At 39.7% G+C, this 19,481-nt stretch overlaps 1 protein-coding gene across 8 annotated transcripts in view; it reads left to right on the top strand.

The window, feature by feature from the left end:
• The window catches only part of Phf3 (PHD finger protein 3), a 77,673-nt gene extending 60,604 nt beyond the window's left edge, over positions 1 to 17,069 (top strand). For all 8 annotated transcript variants that reach the window (XM_028865395.2, XM_037199706.1, XM_028865400.2 and 5 more), the window contains 7 exons: positions 1,937 to 2,068; positions 2,851 to 2,986; positions 4,027 to 4,222; positions 5,115 to 5,262; positions 7,746 to 7,835; positions 13,055 to 13,250; positions 13,465 to 17,069. In XM_028865395.2, the coding sequence (XP_028721228.1) occupies positions 1,937 to 2,068; positions 2,851 to 2,986; positions 4,027 to 4,222; positions 5,115 to 5,262; positions 7,746 to 7,835; positions 13,055 to 13,250; positions 13,465 to 15,560 (2,994 nt within the window). In that variant the 3' untranslated portion in view covers positions 15,561 to 17,069. The remainder of the gene's footprint in view (positions 1 to 1,936; positions 2,069 to 2,850; positions 2,987 to 4,026; positions 4,223 to 5,114; positions 5,263 to 7,745; positions 7,836 to 13,054; positions 13,251 to 13,464) is intronic.
• Positions 17,070 to 19,481: the final 2,412 nt, after the last annotated feature.

A 19,481-nucleotide genomic window follows, 5' to 3' on the forward strand; every position in this document is an offset into this window, starting at 1 on the left:
ATTTCTCAAAAGTCACAGGTGCCAAGAATTTTCAATTGCAATTTAAACTTGCAGTGTCTTTAAAGTCAATCTTCAAAGATTAACTAAAAAGTTCTGTACTTTTTGAGGAAGGATCTCACTGTATAGCCCAGACTGGCCTTGAACCTGTTCTCCCTTCCCCCAGTACTCCCTGAGTGCTAGGCATGGCCACCCTGCACCACCATGCCTAGCAAGATTGAGGGAATATGTGACTTAGCCACAGTGCCCAATATTAGCTGCCTGCTTTAAGAAATAATGATTATATGTGGTTTGTGTTGTCCTGCCTCATTTACCTGATTTTTTTTGCCAATGATGCTTGCTTCCATCATAGGCATTAACCCTCCTCGATCTGTGTCAGAGGTGGTCTCAAGGTCAAGAGGCCTTCATGTAATGTACATCTTTTTTTTTTTTCCCCTTTGATCTTACATAATCTTGCCTCCTTTTTATTTTGAAAAAAATCTTAACATTATCTTTCTCTGCACATTCCAAATATACACTGAAGTTTAAAAATTGTCTACCGGTGTCATTTTGCATTGGAGCCCATGTTTTTCTTTTCTTGGACATTCTCCTTGATTTTTTTTCCTGGTTTTTTGAGACAGGGTTTCTCTGTGTAGCTTTGGAGCCTGTCCTGGAACTCGGTCTGTAGCCCAGGCTGGCCTCAAAGTCACAGAGTTCTGCCTGTCTCTGCCTCCCAAGAGCTGGGATTAAAGATGTGCTCAACCACCACCCGGCCCTCCTTGATTTTTTTAAAAAGTTATTTTATTTGCTATTGTGCTGTGATAGTGGGGAGTGGTGGTATTCCATGGCACATTTATTTGTGAATGTCAGAAGACAAGTTTGTGAGCAGATCACTCCACCTGCCTTTCCATGGATTCTAGGGATCAAAGTCAGGTTTGCAGGTTTATGTGGTAAGAGCCTTTACCTGTTGAGCAATCTCACTGGTCCTATGTGACTTTTTTAGTGTATATTTTACAACTAACAAATAAGGGATGAATGGACAGACCTTTACTATAGCTGTAGCTATCTCCAGTCCCGCCTGGGCCGGCAGCCACTCAGACTCAAATAAACACACACTTATATTATTTAAAGTGTTTGGCCTAATGGCTTAGGCTTCTTGCTATCTAGTTCTTATATCTTAAATTAACCCATTTCTATAAATCTATACCTTGCCATGTGGCTCGTGGCTTACCGGTGTCTTACATGTTGGTACTCATTGCAGCGGCTGGCAGCATCTCCTTACACAGTCTTCCTGTTCCCAGAATTCTCTTCTCTGCTTGTCCTGCCTATACTTTCTGCCTGGCTACTGGCCAGTCAGCATTTTATTTATCAATCAGAGCAACACATTCACAGCATCCCCAGCACTTTATGGTCCTTACTCCTCCTTGCTCTGTTTGGAACCCCCCCACCCCACCCCACCCACACACACACTATCTTGTATTCCTGTCATACTTGCTAACTTTCATATGTTGTTGCTGAGTTTCTTTATGATAGCTGTTAATTACCAGTGTTACTAAGCAGGCCAGGAGACAGTACTAGGGGGCTACCAGTTTTTTTGTTTTTATTATTGAATAAGCTGGTATTAGAGGGATATACTAGAACATCAAATGAGGAAGATGAGTTAAGTTAGTTCTTGCTTCCTTTTGTACTTACAGGTTTGCAAGCAGATTTCAAGTATAAATACTGTGTTTCCCTACTCGGAACATTGCCTTTCAGTTGCCTCCTTGCAGAATGTTAATGTGAGCCTCTCCTGGCTGAGGCATAGAGTTGAATTCTTAAGACTTGTCAACATTTAATAGAGTTTATTTGTATTTTATATGACAGACAAGCTATAAATTACTTATGTATAATAATTTATTAGGTAAGTCCTCATTAGTTAAAGCACATATTTTAAATATTTTCTTCAAATATTTTCTATTAGACCATAGAGATGATTGAGAAAGAGCAAAGAGAAGTGGAAAGACGACCAATCACAAAAATAACTCACAAAGGTGAAATAGAAATTGAGAGTGACGCCCCAATGAAAGAACAGGAAGCGGCCATGGAAATACAGGTGAAGAACAGATGTGTCCTGTTTTGCAGCTTAGAACATGAAGATGGAGAAAAGCGTTCGTCATGTTTTTAAAGCAAAACATTATTTTTAAATCGTGTATTTTAAAGTAGCCTGTTTTATACTGAATTGATTGTTATGGGCTTATTTTTCTTAGTGTGCAGAAAATTGTCTGCATTATAGGCTCCTTTAAAAAACTTCCTAGAATCCTGAGGGTATTTGATAGAGTAATTCCTCGGTGCTTTGTAAATAGTGTAATTTGAGAATGATTGCAACTTTTCTTAAGATTTGTTTTCTCTTGTATAATAGAAAAATGAGAAATAAGTAGATCAAGGTGGAGACAGTCTATTTTAAGTTTCCTTGTTTTCAAATACCAGTAAAAACAATAATTTGAAGACTCATTAAAAGCTTTGATCAGTTGTTTTGAGTTTTTGCTCTAAATAAATTCTAATTGTTATTTTTACTTATTTATCTACCATCCATCTTTTATTTATTTATCTATCTATCTACCTACCTATTTATTTATTTATTTTTTATTTTTTAAGATAGTATTTCTCTGTATAATAACCTTGGCTGTCCCAGAACTCATTCTGTAGACCAGGCTGGCCTGGAGTAAAGGCATGTACCACCATGCCCGGCTGTTATTTTTTTCTTAAAGAAAATAAAAAACTATGAACATAATGGCTTTACTTTGGAAAGTATGTTTATAAAATAACAAGTTGATTTTTAAAATTGATGCCAAAATTTATTGGCTAAAACTTTTTTTAAATTTTCACTTCTGTTAGGAACCTTCAGCCAATAAGTCATTGGAGAAGCCAGAAGGAACTGAAAAACAAAAAGAAGAGGTTGACTCCACATCTAAAGATACTACTAGTCAACACAGACAGCATCTTTTTGATCTGAACTGCAAGATATGCATAGGTTGGGAGTTTTGCTCACTCTAATGTTAACGCTCATTGTTTAAGGACTATTTCTGTACTTGTTTTTGTAATTTGGGTAGGTTTTGTTTTCCCAGTTTGTATGGTGCAGCATCTACCTGCTCCTATTTTATGGAATTAGATCCTTTTTACAAATGTAAAAGCAGGCACAGCTATGCTTTCCCATGTGCACAGGAATATACATTTAACAGTAGCATGCAAGAAACATTTGTTAAAGACTACTAGACTTGCCTATTTTCAGAATGTCTGAGGTTTTTATTTGTTTGTTTCTCCTTTTGGATGCTATAGGCCCAAATTAGCGTCATTTTCTATACTTTACAGTGTTGTTCTTGTTTAGTAACTTAACATTGCACTATGCATTTACTGTTAGGAACAGGTAGGATACAGATTTGTTTTTCTGGTTTGAACTCTCAGTATTTTAGATAGAAATTCATCAGGGAATCAGATTTACTTTAGGTTATTAGTGTTTTTGTTTTAGGTTTTTTTTTTTTTTTTTATTCCCCTGGCTGTCCTGGAACTTGCTTTGTAAACCAGGTTGGCCTCAAACTCAGAGAGATCCACGTGCCTTTATCTCCCCAATGCTGGGATTAAAGGTGTATGCCAACATGTTTGGTTAGTTAACATTCTTTTGCTGATTTTTTCACATTAATAAGTGAGGACAAACACCTTCATCTCATCATTTATATGTGATGTTTTCTATTTAAACATTGGTAATAATTACAAAATGGTCAAAGGGGGTGTTAAGTTAGTACAGGTAGAACCCTAGAGTGTGCTGGAAATTGCATTTCAGTTAGCTTAGGCCTCTGTGGAAGATGGAATTGTTCTCTGTGGAACAATTCCTTGTTGCTTCTTAGAATTGGTGTAACAGCTTGCTGTGAGAAAACATTATAGGTATATATTACCCCAGGAAATGTTTTTACTTAGTAATTGAACCAGAGAAACTAAATCACTTTAGAAAGTAAAAACGAAGGCAGGTTTTAAAATTGCAGATAACAAGTTTGTTTTGGTGTCTTATGGCTTCAGGTCGAATGGCACCACCTGTAGATGATCTTTCTCCAAAAACCGTGAAAGTTGTTGTTGGAGGAGCTCGTAAACATTCAGACAACGAAGCAGAAAATTTAGCAGATGCATTGTCTTCAACTACAAATATTCTGGCTTCTGAATTCTTTGAGGAGGAGAAACAAGAGTCTCCCAAATCAACGTTCTCTCCTACGCCACGGTAGCTTTCTCTCAGTCATAATTCTATAACCATTGCTTACTTGTACTTACCAGTGTGCAAACACAGATCAATAAGTAACATACTAGGGACTTTTCAGAAAGTCAACTATGTACACTCCAGGCCAGTTGAGATAAGTGAACAGGACTCTGACAGTTACTTTATTTTGAATGGATTTTAGAGTTAAGAGATTTGAGAGATGAAGGAACAACTTTCAAACTCTAATTATGGGCTGGGGAGATGGCTCAGCATTTAAGAGCATTGGCTACTCTTCCAGAGGGCTGCTTTCCACAGGTCAGCCCGTAACCATCTGTACTTAGAGTTCCAAAGGATCTGACGCCCTCCCCCAGCCTGCATGGACATGCATATGATACACAGACAAACATGCAGGCAAAACCCCAGACACATGGAATAAGAACAAGTAACTCTTTATAACCACACCAGAAACAAATGAGTTAGACATGCCAGTCCCACAAAGTAGGGGATCTAGCTTTTGCTATATGCTTGCACATCTTTGGATCATAGTCTACTTCAAGCCAGCCCAGAAGAATGATTTGTAAATCATGACTGTGTGGTTGTAACTGTAAATTTATAAATTGAAAATGGAAACTTTATTGACCTTTATTTATACTTACTTTTATTGATAGTCTTCTTGACATAAAATACATTGAATGACTATGTAGAAAATTGACTGATTTGTGGATATTTATTTGTGTGTGTGTGTGCTATAGCACTGAGGTGGAGGTTAGAGGGCAACTTGGTTTTGTTAATTTTCTGTTTCCACCTTTATGTGGGTTCCAGGGATTGAACCCAGGCCCTCAGGATTGGTGGCAAGTGTCTTTACCCACTGAACCACCTGGCTTGCCTTGTTGTTAACTTTAGTATCTTTTTTCAGTCCAGAGATGCCTGGAACTGTTGAAGTTGAGTCTACCTTCCTGGCTCGATTGAACTTTATCTGGAAAGGTTTTATCAATATGCCGTCGGTGGCAAAGTTTGTTACTAAAGCTTACCCTGTATCTGGATCCCCTGAGTACTTGACAGAGGTATGGTGAACTTTTCTGCCTTTCCTTGCTTGAGTTCATGTGTTTCTGAAAGCAGTAGGCAGGGAGACATACAGTTAATAATAATTTAAAAAGTTCTAAACCCATTTATTAATGAGCCTCAAAACAGCTCAATTAATGAAATTATTAATTCACAAATGAATTTGCAGACTAGTAGAAAACTGTACTCTGAAAGTTTTAAACTTAGATACCTTACTTTTTCTAAAACATACTTCACTGAGACAGAGAATAAAAACCAGTGTTTCCATGGTTATCTAAATTTGTTTTTAAGTAGAGATTTATGTAAAAGACTGCCATATTTATGGCAGAGTTAGCCTATTGAAAAGGTGTCTTAATTGTTAAAGAAATGGAATTGATTATGTTTCAGGACCATAGTACTGTCTTTGTCACTGTTTAGACTAGGAAGTAAAGCTTACATCTAATTGGCAGTCTCAGGAGACCACTGACCAATCACTGTAGTGGTTCCTGTGGTAGATTGTATATCCAAAGGAAGAAAATGTTAACTAGTAGAAAATAAACAGTAGTAGAATAATACTGTAATTAGTGACCAAGTATGACATTTAAACAACTACATCAAGGGAGACAAAACCAGCATACATGTATTATAGACATTATTTTTGTTGGTTTGTTAGATTAGCCTTTTCATTTATTTTCAGTCTTCTGATCATAAAAACAAAAGTTATTTAAACAATTCATTTCAGATTTTCACAAGCCTAAGTAAGTCATGACCATTCTCTGTAATGTTAAGGTGAGCTTTCTTGTGATTAGGCTGAAATTGTACTGAGTCTGTCTCACCCTTCTTTCTCCTCCTGGTGTCCTAGGTACCCATCCCAGGGCACTGTGTGCATGGCAAGCTTTCTGCCACCTAGCTAGGGCCATAGTCCTTTACATTGCTGGTATTTTTAGTTACTACACAATGCTATTGTTACAGAATTTACTTGACTAATAATTTTTTAGGAATGTGAATTTTTGTTAGAGAAAAATTAATGGGCCAGTGATGGTCTTTTGGAAAAAAAAGTCTTGGATTTTTAGTTTTTCTTTAGATCATTTTGAAAGGTAATTCCTTTACATGGATAATTAGGTCCTGGACTTTGAATGAAGCTATTTTTCTCATTGCCACAGTTTCTATGTTATTACTTTCTGGAACTTCATCTCTGCTTTTTAATTACTTAGTTTTATTAGAGCTAAAATCTCAAAATATTGAAAGCAGCTAAGGAGTTAAATAAACTTAAACTTAATTCTACTTTTATGATTTTCCTTGGTCTTCAGAGAAAAAAGGAATATGCTGAATAAATGTCTATTAATTATATATATGTATATAATTTTCTCTTTGCAAAAATATACTTTGTAATTAAGTTGGCTAATATCTGAACTTCAGCTGTTAATAATTAAGAATACCTCGCCGGGCGGTGGTGGCGCACGCCTTTAATCCCAGCACTTGGGAGGCAGAGCCAGGCGGATCTCTGTGAGTTCGAGGCCAGCCTGGGCTACCAAGTGAGTTCCAGGAAAAGGCGCAAAGCTACACAGAGAAACCCTGTCTCGAAAAACCAAAAAAAAAAAAAAAAAAAAAAAAAATACCTCAAAAAAAAAAAAAAAGTTTTAAAAAAGCACCAGGCATAGTAGCATATGCCTTTAGTCCCAGCACTTAAGACTGAGGCAGAAGGATCTCTATGAATTCGAGGCCAATCTGGTCTACATAGTGAGTTTCTGGGGCAGCCAGAGCTACATAGTATAACCCTGTTTTGAAAAATAAAACAAAACAAAAGAATCCCCCTGCCCACTACCCCCCCGACAACCACTGAAGAGCAGAGAGCCTGTCTCTGACTGTCCCGGAGTGTGCTGCTCTTCCTTAATTGCTTTGTGCTGGGTTGGCTGCTGGTTCTTTTTCCTGTGCTTGTCTAGTCTGACCTGGCGTGACCTCAGATATTTTTCCTAGTGTTAACTGTATTTATGTTTGTATCTAAGGTTTTTTTTTTTTGGGGGGGGGGGGCGGTTCTTCGAGACATGGTTTCTCTGTGTAACAGCCCTGGCTGTCCTGGAACTCACTCTGTAGTCCAGGCTGGCCTTGAACTCACAGAGATCCGCCTGCCTCTGCCTCCCAAGTACTGGGATTAAAAGCATGTGTCACCACCCCCCGGCCTAACATTACCCTCCTGAGTAAACTACATTTTCAGTATTATTTATTTGAAGTTGGCATTTGAGATAAGCTCAGTTGCTATCTGTCTGCTGTGTTTCATTTTCCGTTGCAATTGTTTACTCTTTGTGTATTCTGATAGAGACTGATTGAACCTGAGACTTATACATGCTAAGCACATGTTCTACTACTGTGCTCTTAGCCCTGTTTACTTGTTTGTATTATCATTCAAATTATTCTCAAAGCTAAATATGTATGAATCATGGATATTGTAATGAAGATATTCTATATTTGTTGATTTTTTTTTTCTTTTTCCTTTTTTTAACCATAGGATCTACCAGATAGTATTCAAGTAGGTGGCAGGATATCACCACAGACAGTTTGGGATTACGTGGAAAAAATAAAAGCATCAGGAACCAAGGTGTGTAAATTTTTTAACAATACCAATACGTGAAATGTTTACAGAATCAAACTGCTTAGAGTCTTATACAAGGATCCAGTGTTTCTTGAGGAAAGGGAGCTAATAAAAGTTTGAAATGCCGGGCAGTGGTGGCGCACGCCTTTAATCCCAGCACTGGGAGGCAGAGCCAGGTGGATCTCTGTGAGTTCGAGGCTAACCTGGGCTACCAAGTGAGTTCCAGGAAAGGCGCAAAGCTACACAGAGAAACCCTGTCTCGGAAAAGAAAAAAAAAAAAGTTTGAAATGTATATAATCTATCTTACAAAATGGAGGTAAAGAGCCTGGGATGATGGACAGTCTTGTATAATATTAGATGAACCAGCCTTAATATTATACATCCCAGGGGCTCAGGAGAGAGAACTACTAACGGCGAGGACTATTATCAGGAAATATAATCTCAGCACACCGAGCTCTTAGTCCATTCACTTTTTCTTTATTCCTCTGTCATAATATCCTTTATACACAGCTTCAGTTCTGTTCTCATGTCTAGCTCCTTTCTTGCCTGATTTCTCTCTATATTTATCTACTGTCCCCTCTAGGTTCTATCTTAATTCCTTCATCTAGTTCTGTCCCTTCTAGGTTCTCATCTATCTAGTTCTTTCCCCCATCAGCTTCTCTCCCATCTCCTTCTCTCTCATCTGGCTCTTCCTCATCTTGTTCTTCCCCATCTGGCTCTTCCTCATCTTCCATCTCGTTCCTCTAGTCCTCTCTTTTAGCTCTTCAATCTAGTTCTTCCCCATCTCAGCTCATTCCTCTCCAATTCTTACCCATCTCGTTCTTCCATTCTCTTCTCTCTTCCCTTCTCTCGTCTGTCCTCTGCTTTACAGTTATATATCTCCCCAAAATCACAATCCTCCCCTCCACCCAGGACACTCAGCCTGAACTTCCTCAGGCAGTGATTGTCCACTATCAGGATCAAATGGAGGGTTGATAAGAATTACAAAGAAGGGCACTAGTTGTTAATTACCATTTGTGACCCAAAGGGGAAGTGACTAATGAATCAACTAAAGGCTAAATATGGGTAATATCTAAGAAGAGGGGTCTTACGTGCACAACTATAACCTTAAATGTGTTTGGTAAAAGATGTTAAAAATCTATAAGTTGCTAGGTCAATGGGAGAAAATAAAACTGTCTTCTTTTTTCCTGTGGCTCCTATCTGTCCAAGCTATCTGCCGTTTTTCTGCAGGGTGGGGGAAAGTGTGCTCAGTCTCTAGGCAACCTGTGTACAGCTAGATGCCTCTGGTGATAGTTAAAGGGAGATCTGGAACTAGAGGCAAGGTTTAGGAAAGGAGGAAGTTAAGCTTAATTAGCACATCCACCAGGCCTTTTCAAACAGGTGGCCTGGATGCTCAAGTCTGTTCTTAGAGAGTACAGAGGTATCTCTGATAAGGTACTTTCCTCCATCCGGTGATGGACCTGGCCGGATGCTATCAATAATGATAATTACAGGGAGGCTTGAACTGAGAGTTCTGGCTGAGCATAGCTGTTAGCACAGAAGGTTATCTAAATATTCCTAGAAGTGGTTAGGTAAGTAGTTAGAGGTCTATAAAGTTAGTAAGGCTGTAAGAAAGGAGGGCCTAAGCTAAATTGTGTAAAACTATTACTTAGTGTCCACCTGGCCTAGGCGGCGTCCTCTTGTGAATTTACTGTAAGTCAGGAGACTTGTACGTGGGCTGCTATCACTTGTTAGTCCTTGGAAGTTGGGCGCCCCCCTGGGTGGTGTCTCCTTGTGGAATTTAAGTCAGGAGACTTGCATGTGGGCTGTCATCATTGTTAGTCCGCCTGAGACTAACAATGGGCATCCACCTGGGTGGTGTTTCTTGTAGTCCTTGAAAGTGGCCAAGGGAGATAATCTGATTCCAGAGAAAGCCTTTCCTGAGGCTGTTCTCCAAATACCTGGAATGTGTACGTCTAGAGAGTGATCAGTCCACACTGTTAGCCCTTCTTAGGGAAAAGTCAATTGGGAAAGCTATGAAGGCACACATGATTTTCATAACAGAAGACAGCTGATATATAACAAGCCAGTAACACCAAAAACTCCTTGGGATTTGGCTTCCTCTGGAGGAATTCCCTGATTCCTCCAGGTAGTGACTTTGCCATAACCAGCTGAGTTCTTATGATATATTCCTGCGGCCCGCAGCAGGACAGCTCAGTTGATAAAGTGGGTGCTATGCAAGTGTGAGGACCTTTGTTTGATTCCCAGCACACGTAATAATCTAGGGTTTGGAGACGCACACACATTTATAATCTCAGCACTAGAGAGACAGAGGTGTGGACTTTTGGTGCTTGGCCAGTTACCAAGCCTAATTAGAGCCCAGGTCCCAGCTAGAGGCTTTTTTAGAACGATAGCATCTTCTTAGAAATGACACTTTGACCCGTGGACTGCACATGGGAACACAAACTGAAGTCCAGCGTTTGCTCAGAGCGGTGTGACATTCCTTTCATTCCCTGCTTCTGGCGTGTCTCCTCCTAGCCCTGTCAGCACTGTGGAAGAAAAGGTGTCAGAGTCAATGTGGAGATTTACCCTGCACTCGAGTCCAGTGGTTCAGATACTGCAGACGCTTGTCCTCTTTTGCCAGTTAGGATGCTATGAGGCTTGGGGCTCTGGTCTGGGAGGATTATTTGGGAACCAGGCTACTTCTGTCACTTCATTGTTTCCAAGAGTGTTCGCCTTCATCAGGCAAAAATGTTTAAAGCTCATTTATCAGCAGCTGATGGTGATAAGTCGGGGCTGTTTGTCAAGTTATTTTTAAAGGCAAACCCCAGAAATTACAATCATCACTTAATTTTACTTAATTTAATGGGCAAGAACATAGTCAAACAGCGATATGTAACTGCAAAGGAAACTGGTATATGTAATCTCTACTGGATGGCCATGTGCCAGCCAAAAATTAAGATTTGTTAGTGACAGGAAGAGGAGACTGTAAACTGGGAAATAATCACCCTCTATCATGGTAATAGTTCTCTGTGGTTTCTTAAATGCATAAAGAATGGTACTGCACAGGAATAATTTAAATAATTTCTTTGTAGAAGTTTCTTGTTTTTCCTTAGAGTATCCCAAAATAGAAAGTCTTAAACCCTGAAAGATCTTTTTTTCCAATATAGGTTTTTAAATTAAACTGATAATAATGTTATAGTACTTTGAGGCAATTAAAAGGTTACTAAGCTTGGGAGGTAGAGACAGACAGATAGATAGATCTCTTGAGGCCAGCCTGGTCTACATAGCAAAATAAAAAAAACAGTTATTACATTGTTTTCTATCACTTCCGTGTGTGTGTGTGTGTGTGTGTGTGTGTGTGTGTGTGTGTGTATGCATACATATACATATGTATATATATATATATATATATATATATTATTGCCCACTACTTTATAGCATGCCTTCATATTGAACTGATTTAAACATAAGAATAGTTAGCTTATATGTAATGTGATGTTACTAAGACATTTTAGATATCCCTTATCCAAAATTCTTATGATCAGAAATGTTTCAGAGTTTGAACTTTCTTGAATTTTGGAATGTTAGCATATACATAAGATGATACCTTGGGAGTGGAGATTTACGTATAAATGTGAAGTGCATTTATGGGTTACATAAACCTTATAAACATAGACTGAAGGTAATTTCATGCCATATTTTTAGCTAACCATGTTTTGATTGTATCTTATCACATGTAGGCAGGTGTGGAATTTTCTAAATGTTGGCCTCCCAAGTTTCAGAGTTGAGAGCATTTATATTGACTTCAGTTTGGAGATGTAAAACCTGTATATAATATCTAGGAGGCAGAGCCATAGCTTAGCTCACTAATATTTCTTGTTCTGGTGTTGTATTAGACTTTGTAGTGAAGCAGGCCTTTGCCATTTTGACTGAAAACCTTTAGGAAGAAACCTCCATTACTAAAGAAATAACAAAATTATGAGTATCTTTTTATTTAAAATAAAGCCAAGAACTCCAGATATGGGCAACAAAATGATTGAGTTAGCCAATCACCTTAAAAACAGGATCAACATATACAGTGTATGTGTTTTTGGAGTCTTGTCAAAACCAAGTCTTCTTCATTCCTGTGTCTAGGCTCTGTAGGCTGGATTACAAGGCTTATGTGTTTTTGTGTATGTAAGTCCACGTTTATCATTGATTTCCACTCTCTGAGGTTTTAGTTCTAAGGTGAATGATGAAAGAAATATTTTTCCATGCTGCTCTGTCCATCAAGGATGTGAGTCACCATGTCCAGTCTGTCTAGCTTTCAGACTATGTGTGATACCCACATGCTAGCCATCTCCATCATCAGATAATCTTTATTTTATTTAATAGCCTCAAAACATAAAATTAGTGATACTAACAATTTTAGTACATTGTATTTTCCATTATTGTTAATGCCTTTCTGTGTCTAATTTATTAATTAGCTTTATCATTGGTATCATAGGTACATATAGGCAATGAATATATAATGTTCAGTGCTATCTGTGATTTCAGGCAACTATTGGGATCTTGGGATGTATCTCCCACAATATGGGATCATTTTCTATGACATGGTTGGATAGTGGTGTAGGGCACTATTACTTAGAACACAGGCTGCTCTCCGGAGGTTATGTCTTTGGAAATCAGGAATTGTGCAGATACAAAAAGACTTGGATTTCAACATTGTCTTTGCCACTGATAATTTGTGTGGCCTTGAACAGCTTCACTGTATCCAAATCCCTTGGGTCTTTCCTTCTCTTTTCCTCTTCTGTGTCCCTACCTTACCCATACTAGGCAAATGTTCTGCTGATGAGCTGTTTCCACAGACCAGTTGTTTCACCAGACAGCATCTCCTAAACTGCCCAGACTCACTTTGAACTCACTCTGTAGCCCAGGCAGGCATTAAACTTAGGATCCTCTGCCTCTCAGTCTCCCAAGTGGCTGGGAGTACAGGTGTGTAGGTATATGCTACTATCCCTGGCATGTTTCAATTTGTTATGGAAAGCCTTCAAATAGTACAGAATCCTCAATGAACCAGGAACTGTATTTTCTTAGAGGTTGTTTCCTTTTAGTATTCTAGTTTCTATTTAAGTTGGGGACTGCTACTTGACAGCCATCAGAAAACTCAAAACTAGATTAGTATTAATCAATAAGCTGTATTTAAAATTAAGCCACTTTTTAGGTTACTATTCTAAGCAATTGTTTGTTACTCTCTTGAATAGGAAATCTGTGTGGTTCGCTTCACACCAGTAACTGAAGAAGATCAAATTTCTTACACTTTGCTGTTTGCATACTTCAGTAGCAGAAAGCGTTACGGCGTAGCTGCTAACAACATGAAGCAGGTTAAAGATATGTACCTTATTCCTTTGGGTGCTGCAGATAAAATTCCACACCCTCTTGTGCCTTTTGATGGACCTGGTAGGTATAACTTTTGGTAATAGAATAAGATTGAAATAAAGTGGGAGGGGTTAGTCCAGAGTAAAAAGAATGGCTGCCTTTTGTCTTCAAATCCAGACCATTAGAGACAGCGTGACAGGGCTAGCCACCATTCGATACCTTAGGGTGAACTGCTTGTAAAATGTACCCTTTTATGAAAGAATTGAAAATGACTGTTGATGTTTATTTTCTCCAGGGCTTGAGCTGCACAGACCTAATCTGTTGTTGGGCCTGATCATTCGTCAGAAGCTGAAGCGGCAGCACGTTGCTAGTGCCGGCTCTGGCCACACCGCTGAGGCTCCGGAGACCGCCCCGGTAACCTTGCCACCTGACAAAAAAGGTAAGGTGGAGTCCTCCACAGAGGAGGCCACCGAGGAAGAGAGTGACTTCTTCAACTCCTTTACAACTGTGTTACACAAGCAGAGAAACAAGGCCCCGCAGCCACTTCAGGAAGACCTGCCAACAACAGCCGAACCTCTGCTGGAAGTCAGTAAGCAGGAGCCACCGAAACCCTTAAGGTTCCTTCCTGGGGTCCTCATAGGCTGGGAAAATCAACCTTCTACTCTGGAATTAGCCAATAAGCCTCTTCCTGTGGACGATATTCTCCAGAGCCTTTTGGGCACCACTGGTCAAGTATATGAGCCGGCTCAGCCAGCTGTAGAACAAAGCCCCCTTAAAGAAATTCCTTTTATAAGTGATCAAACCAACCCGAAAGTAGAGAAAATAGATAAAGTGGAGGTAACTGAAGGTGAAGCCAAGGAGATAAAAGTTAAAGTAGATAATAGTTCAGAATCTACAGGTAAAAATTCAGGAGCAGAAGAATCTTCGTCGGTGGGATCCTCTTCCAATTCTCCAGGGCCTTTGGTGAGTCTTAGTCTGAGAGGGAAACCACCAGATGTTTCTACAGAAGCATTCTTAACAAATTTATCAATTCCATCAAAGCAAGAGGAAACTGTGGAAAACAAAGAGAGAACATTAAAAAGACAGCTGCTCCAAGATCAAGAGAGTAATTTGCAAGATAATCGGACTTCAAGTAATTCTCCATGCAGGCCTAGTACAGGAAAGGGAAACATAGATGGGAATGTGAGTTGCAGTGAAAATCTTGCTGCTAACACAAGGTCCCCACAGTTTATCAATCTGAAAAGGGATCCTAGGCAAGCAGCAGGACGAAATCAGCAGGCCACTTCAGAAAGCAAAGACGCAGAGAGCTGCCGAAATGGAGACAAGCATGCTCTGCCTGGTCCATCCCACAACCAGGAGCTCTTAGCAGAGCCCATCAGTGGAGAGGGAAAGCTGTCTTCTGTAGAGAAGAACTCATGTGGAGAGCAGAATGATGACTCTGAGGCTGCACAAAACTCATCCTCAGTAGAAAACTTCAATTCTTCACAGACAGAGCAAGGCAATCCTTTACAGGAGGATATTTTAACACAAAATATTGAAACCGTCCACCCATTTAGAAGAGGATCGACTACAGCATCATCTCAATTTGAAGCTGGAAGTACATGCCAATCAGAATTTCCTTCTAAAAGCATCAACTTTACTTCTAGGAGTACCAGCCCCAGGGCAAGTGCAAACTTTTCACCTATGAGGCCACAGCAGCCCAGTCTCCAGCATCTCAAGTCTAGTCCTCCTGGATTCCCATTTCCAGGCCCTCCAAACTTCCCTCCCCAAAGTGTGTTTGGATTTCCACCACATTTGCCACCTCCATTACTTCCCCCTCCAGGCTTTGGCTTTCCTCAAAATCCCATGGTTCCTTGGCCACCTGTTCATCTCCCAGGCCAACCACAACGTATGATGGGGCCCCTTTCACAAGCATCAAGGTATATGGGTCCACAAAATTTTTATCAGGTCAAAGACATTCGGAGACCAGAAAGGCGCCATAGTGACCCTTGGGGTAGGCAAGACCAACAACAACTAGACAGGCCATTCAACAGGGGCAAAGGGGACCGTCAGAGATTTTACAGTGATTCCCACCACGTGAAAAGAGAGCGTCACGACAAAGAATGGGAGCAGGAATCGGAAAGGCACAGACACAGAGACCGAAGCCAAGAAAAAGACAGAGATAGGAAAAGCAAGGAGGAAGGACACAAAGATAAGGAGAGGGCACGGTCATCCCATAGTGATCGAGCAACAGATGGGAAAGCAGGCAGAGAGAGTAAGAACACGGACAAGAGACTGGACCAGGAAAAGGAGAAGGAACGAGAGAAGAATAAACACAGAGAAGGGGAGAAGGACAGAGAGAGGTACCACAAAGACAGGGACCACACTGACAGAGCAAAAAGCAAAAGGTGAAGTTTGCAGGCTGCTTCAACATCACATTCAAAAAACTGTTCCATGTTGTGTATCTTTTATAAGATTGCCTGGTAGGACTGCCATCTTTAAGTCTCCACTGTTGGTGGTTTGCAGAGCAGTAAACTGTGCCAGAGCAGAGTGCTCTGTCTGCACCAGTGCCCACCATCCTTTACACCACTGTCCTACTTACAGGAATTTACTATTTTTAAAAGTTTTACAATGCTGTATATTCAAAGATTGTTTTATTAATGCAATAAAAGCTTAGAAATTTTAGTTTTATTCCTTAATTGGCAAATATGGTTAACAATGGAATATATTTACTGCCTCTAGTGAATGTCCTTTATATAATGACTAATTTGAAAGTAATCTGTGCTCTGTACATTGTTTTCAATTGCACTGTTTTTTAAAGAAAATGTAGAGGAGCAACAAAAGCCAGGCGACTTCCTAATCAGACCATACTAATCATCTAGCTGGGCAGCTTTTGACCGTGAATCGGAAGCCCAAGGAGTCCATTTATTGCTCTAATCTGTACTTATTGAATGCATTTCTTACCATGTACTGCAGTTTGTGGTAGGCCATATTCCTTTCCTTTCTGGCTCTTCAGAAACTTGAATACTTAAGCTTGTACATGATCTTGTGTTTTGCTATACTTTTTACTGTAAAATGTAAATATTTTAAGGGATATTTTGATTCTAAATATGATAAAAGAATTTCTCACCTACTTTGTGTGTGTGATTTGAAATTCAGTAGTAAAAGAGGTTCTTCAAATCTTCTTTTCCTTGAGACATTATTCTTTTACTCAGCAAGGATATGGAGACATAATGTCAGACATTACCTAAGAGGAATGGCTGTTTTTCAATCCTAGACGTACCACTTCTAAAGAGGCTAGTATTTAGGACCGCCAGCAGGGAGCTTTGCAGTAGCCCGCTAAGTTGCTGTTATGACTCTGAACACTTATATATGATCAAACTTTGTTATACGGACTCAGTAATCATTGTAAAACTGCAGAACTTTTAAGTGAAATGTATTTTGAATTTTTTTTTTTTGTAAAATGATTGGTTTGTAGGGCAACTGTAAAACTGAATATGCCAGTTTGACTTGAAATAGAAAATACACAAGACTGTTGTTCTTTCAGATCTAAACTTACCTACACCCTGAAATACATCATATGCTGATGTTTAAAACATAAAGCTACGGTAGCTGCCAGATGATGTTCACACTTGAGACCCAATCAAGAGCGATCAGTGTTCTTACCTACTTGTACCCGTGAAGAAGAATGCCAGTAACTCCACAAAAATTAAGAAAATTGTTCCTAAGGGGCATTACCAGGTTTTTGAAACGGAATTAACCGTGCTATTCTCACTAGAGAAAATAGCAGTCAAACATTTTGTCTGAATTGCAAGGATTACAGTATACTTCTTTCACCTTTGCCTCTGAAGTTTATCATCATCATGAAAGTTCTAAAATGAAGGGTTTTCATTTAAATAAAGTATTTTTAACTTTGGTCTACTTTTATTTTGGAAGTTAACTTGCTAGGGAAAAGACAAGTCCTTACACAAGACCAATCCAAAGGCTAATCATTGTTTACATGATTGTGAAGAAATGGGTTATTTACTCCACATGTGTCAGGAAATCTGCTTTTACTGATGTATGTGGGTTAAGCTTTGCTTTCCTCCACCGTCACGTGTTCAGTAGTTGTACTATGAAAATTGAGACTGAGAGGGAAGCGAAAACATAAATAGCCTTTCTATTCGTTCCATTGCATTCCCGAACCCCCTTTCAGCAACCTCACTCAAACAGGAATAGGAAGACAACTGTGCCCACACATCTGTCCATACAGACGGGCTAGTACATTAACCACATGGCCGAACTGCAGTGCTCGTTGTTACTGCTGTGAAAGGGACACACATGCATCTAAGAGGGAGGCAGCCACAAGTCCGCTCCTTGGGGGGTCTCGGTGTATTAGGGTTCTCTAGAGGAAAGGAACTTAAAGAATGTATGTTTTATTAGAACAGCTTATAGACTGTGATCCACCTAGTCCAACAGTGGCTATTTACTAATGGAAAGTTCAAGAATCCGGTCAGTCCACAAGACTAGTTAAGTCACTTGGTCTTTAGTAGATGTCAGAATTGCCAGAGAAGTAGGCTCTAATGGCTAATGAAGGGATAGACTTTATAGTGAGAGCAAGCAAGCGGAGGGCGCTATAAAAAGGCCCTCAGAGTTTGGCAAAGGTTAAAGATATTTCTGCCCACCTCAAAAGACCTGGAATAAAAGTGGGTCTTCCTACTTCAAGTTAAGAAAATATCCCTCACAAGTATACCAGATGTAGTCAAGTTAACTAAGAATGGCCATTACACTCGAGTATCTAGTTCCTTACCTTTTCTAGCTTCAAGATCCCCGCCCCCCCAGCTCGTAGTCACTTCCCCATATTTAAAGGCAAAGAAGAGAGGCCCAGTTTTATGTTACCATCCCAGACCTTCTCTTCTGGTGCCCTTAAACTTAATTTCATTTGCCCACCCAAATAATCCAATAGCCTTCCTATCTGAAAGCTGAATGGGTGTCATCTGTGACCTCATTTCTCTGCTATTTAATCTGACATTTACAGCTTTTGCAAGGACTAAGATGAAGATAGGTATCTTTGAGGTTAGAGAACCATTCTAGCTGGGCTTACAAATTGTAGTTTTGAATTGTTAGCCTGGAAATACAGAATACGGTCATTGTAAATATCAACAATATAGAAGAAAATGAAGATGTTGAGTTTTTCTAAGTTATTTTTGTTTCATGCTTTCAAAGCATATTCACATAGGACCTGTTTAACATCACATGGTAGCAAAAGCAGAAATGTTCATGGTTACATGAAGTGTACAGAGTTTTAAAGTGAAAGTTACCAATCCATTTACTGGGCCATCTCCAGGAAGCATTAAATTTTTCGATGTTTGTAATGTACCTGCTCTGCAGACATTTGCATGGCACTTGGAATTTATTACTGAGTGTTATTGGAAGTTCCCAAGCTGGCAGAGCTTGCCACATGGTGGGAGGCAGTGATATTTGAGTGAGAGACTGCAGCTGTGGGGAGCTTGTTGAGATCACCAAAGCTTAGTGAAAAACTTCACTTTTTTTCTTTTTATGTTGCTGTGGGTTGAACCTAGGGCCATGTCCATGCTAGGCAAGGACTCAGGGCTGTACTGAGCTATATCAATAGCACTCTTGAGTGTGGGAGCCTGTTTTCAGATTCCTCGTGGCTTTACCAAGTAGATCTGCATAGAGCAGAGGATTGGACCACATCTCAGACACCTGAGTGCAGGTGTCTGAGATGGTCTACACTTGGGCTGTGCTGGGGGGGAGGTCTTTTGCCCCACCCCTTGGCATTTCTATAAATACCCTGGGGCAGAGACAGGGCTCATTCTTGAGGCTATCCTTTATTTTAATGTTTATCTCCACAATCTAAATCCTTCTATCCAATATTTCCTGCTGCTCGAACTCCAGAAAACTCTGGGGAACTGGGGTTGGTGGGTAAATGCCCTGCACTTTAGTGATTAATTATTTTAGTTATAGTCCATTTATTTGTTAATGCAGCATTTGTGTGAGGCTGTAGCTCAGTTGGTAGTTTTGTTTTTTTGTTTTTTTCAATCCTAATATGTGCAAACCTGGAGTTCAATCCCCAGTACCATATAAACCAGACAAGGGGTTGCACCCTTGTAATCCTAGCAGTTTGGAGTGGAAACATGGTGAGTTGTAGGCCAGCTGGGGCATATGAGACTCATATCTCATTTAAAAATGAAAAGTAGCTTCCGCACTAATTTTAGTAAGAATGTCATTGATTTTGTAAAAAAATATTTTTCATACAATCTATTTTATATTCATCACCACCACTTTCCTCCCAACTCCGCCTTAGTGCCTCCAGCATCCATGTCCTTAAAG

Source organism: Peromyscus leucopus, chromosome 16_21 (genome assembly GCF_004664715.2).
Source record: "Peromyscus leucopus breed LL Stock chromosome 16_21, UCI_PerLeu_2.1, whole genome shotgun sequence".
Classification (NCBI taxonomy): Eukaryota; Metazoa; Chordata; class Mammalia; order Rodentia; family Cricetidae; genus Peromyscus; species Peromyscus leucopus.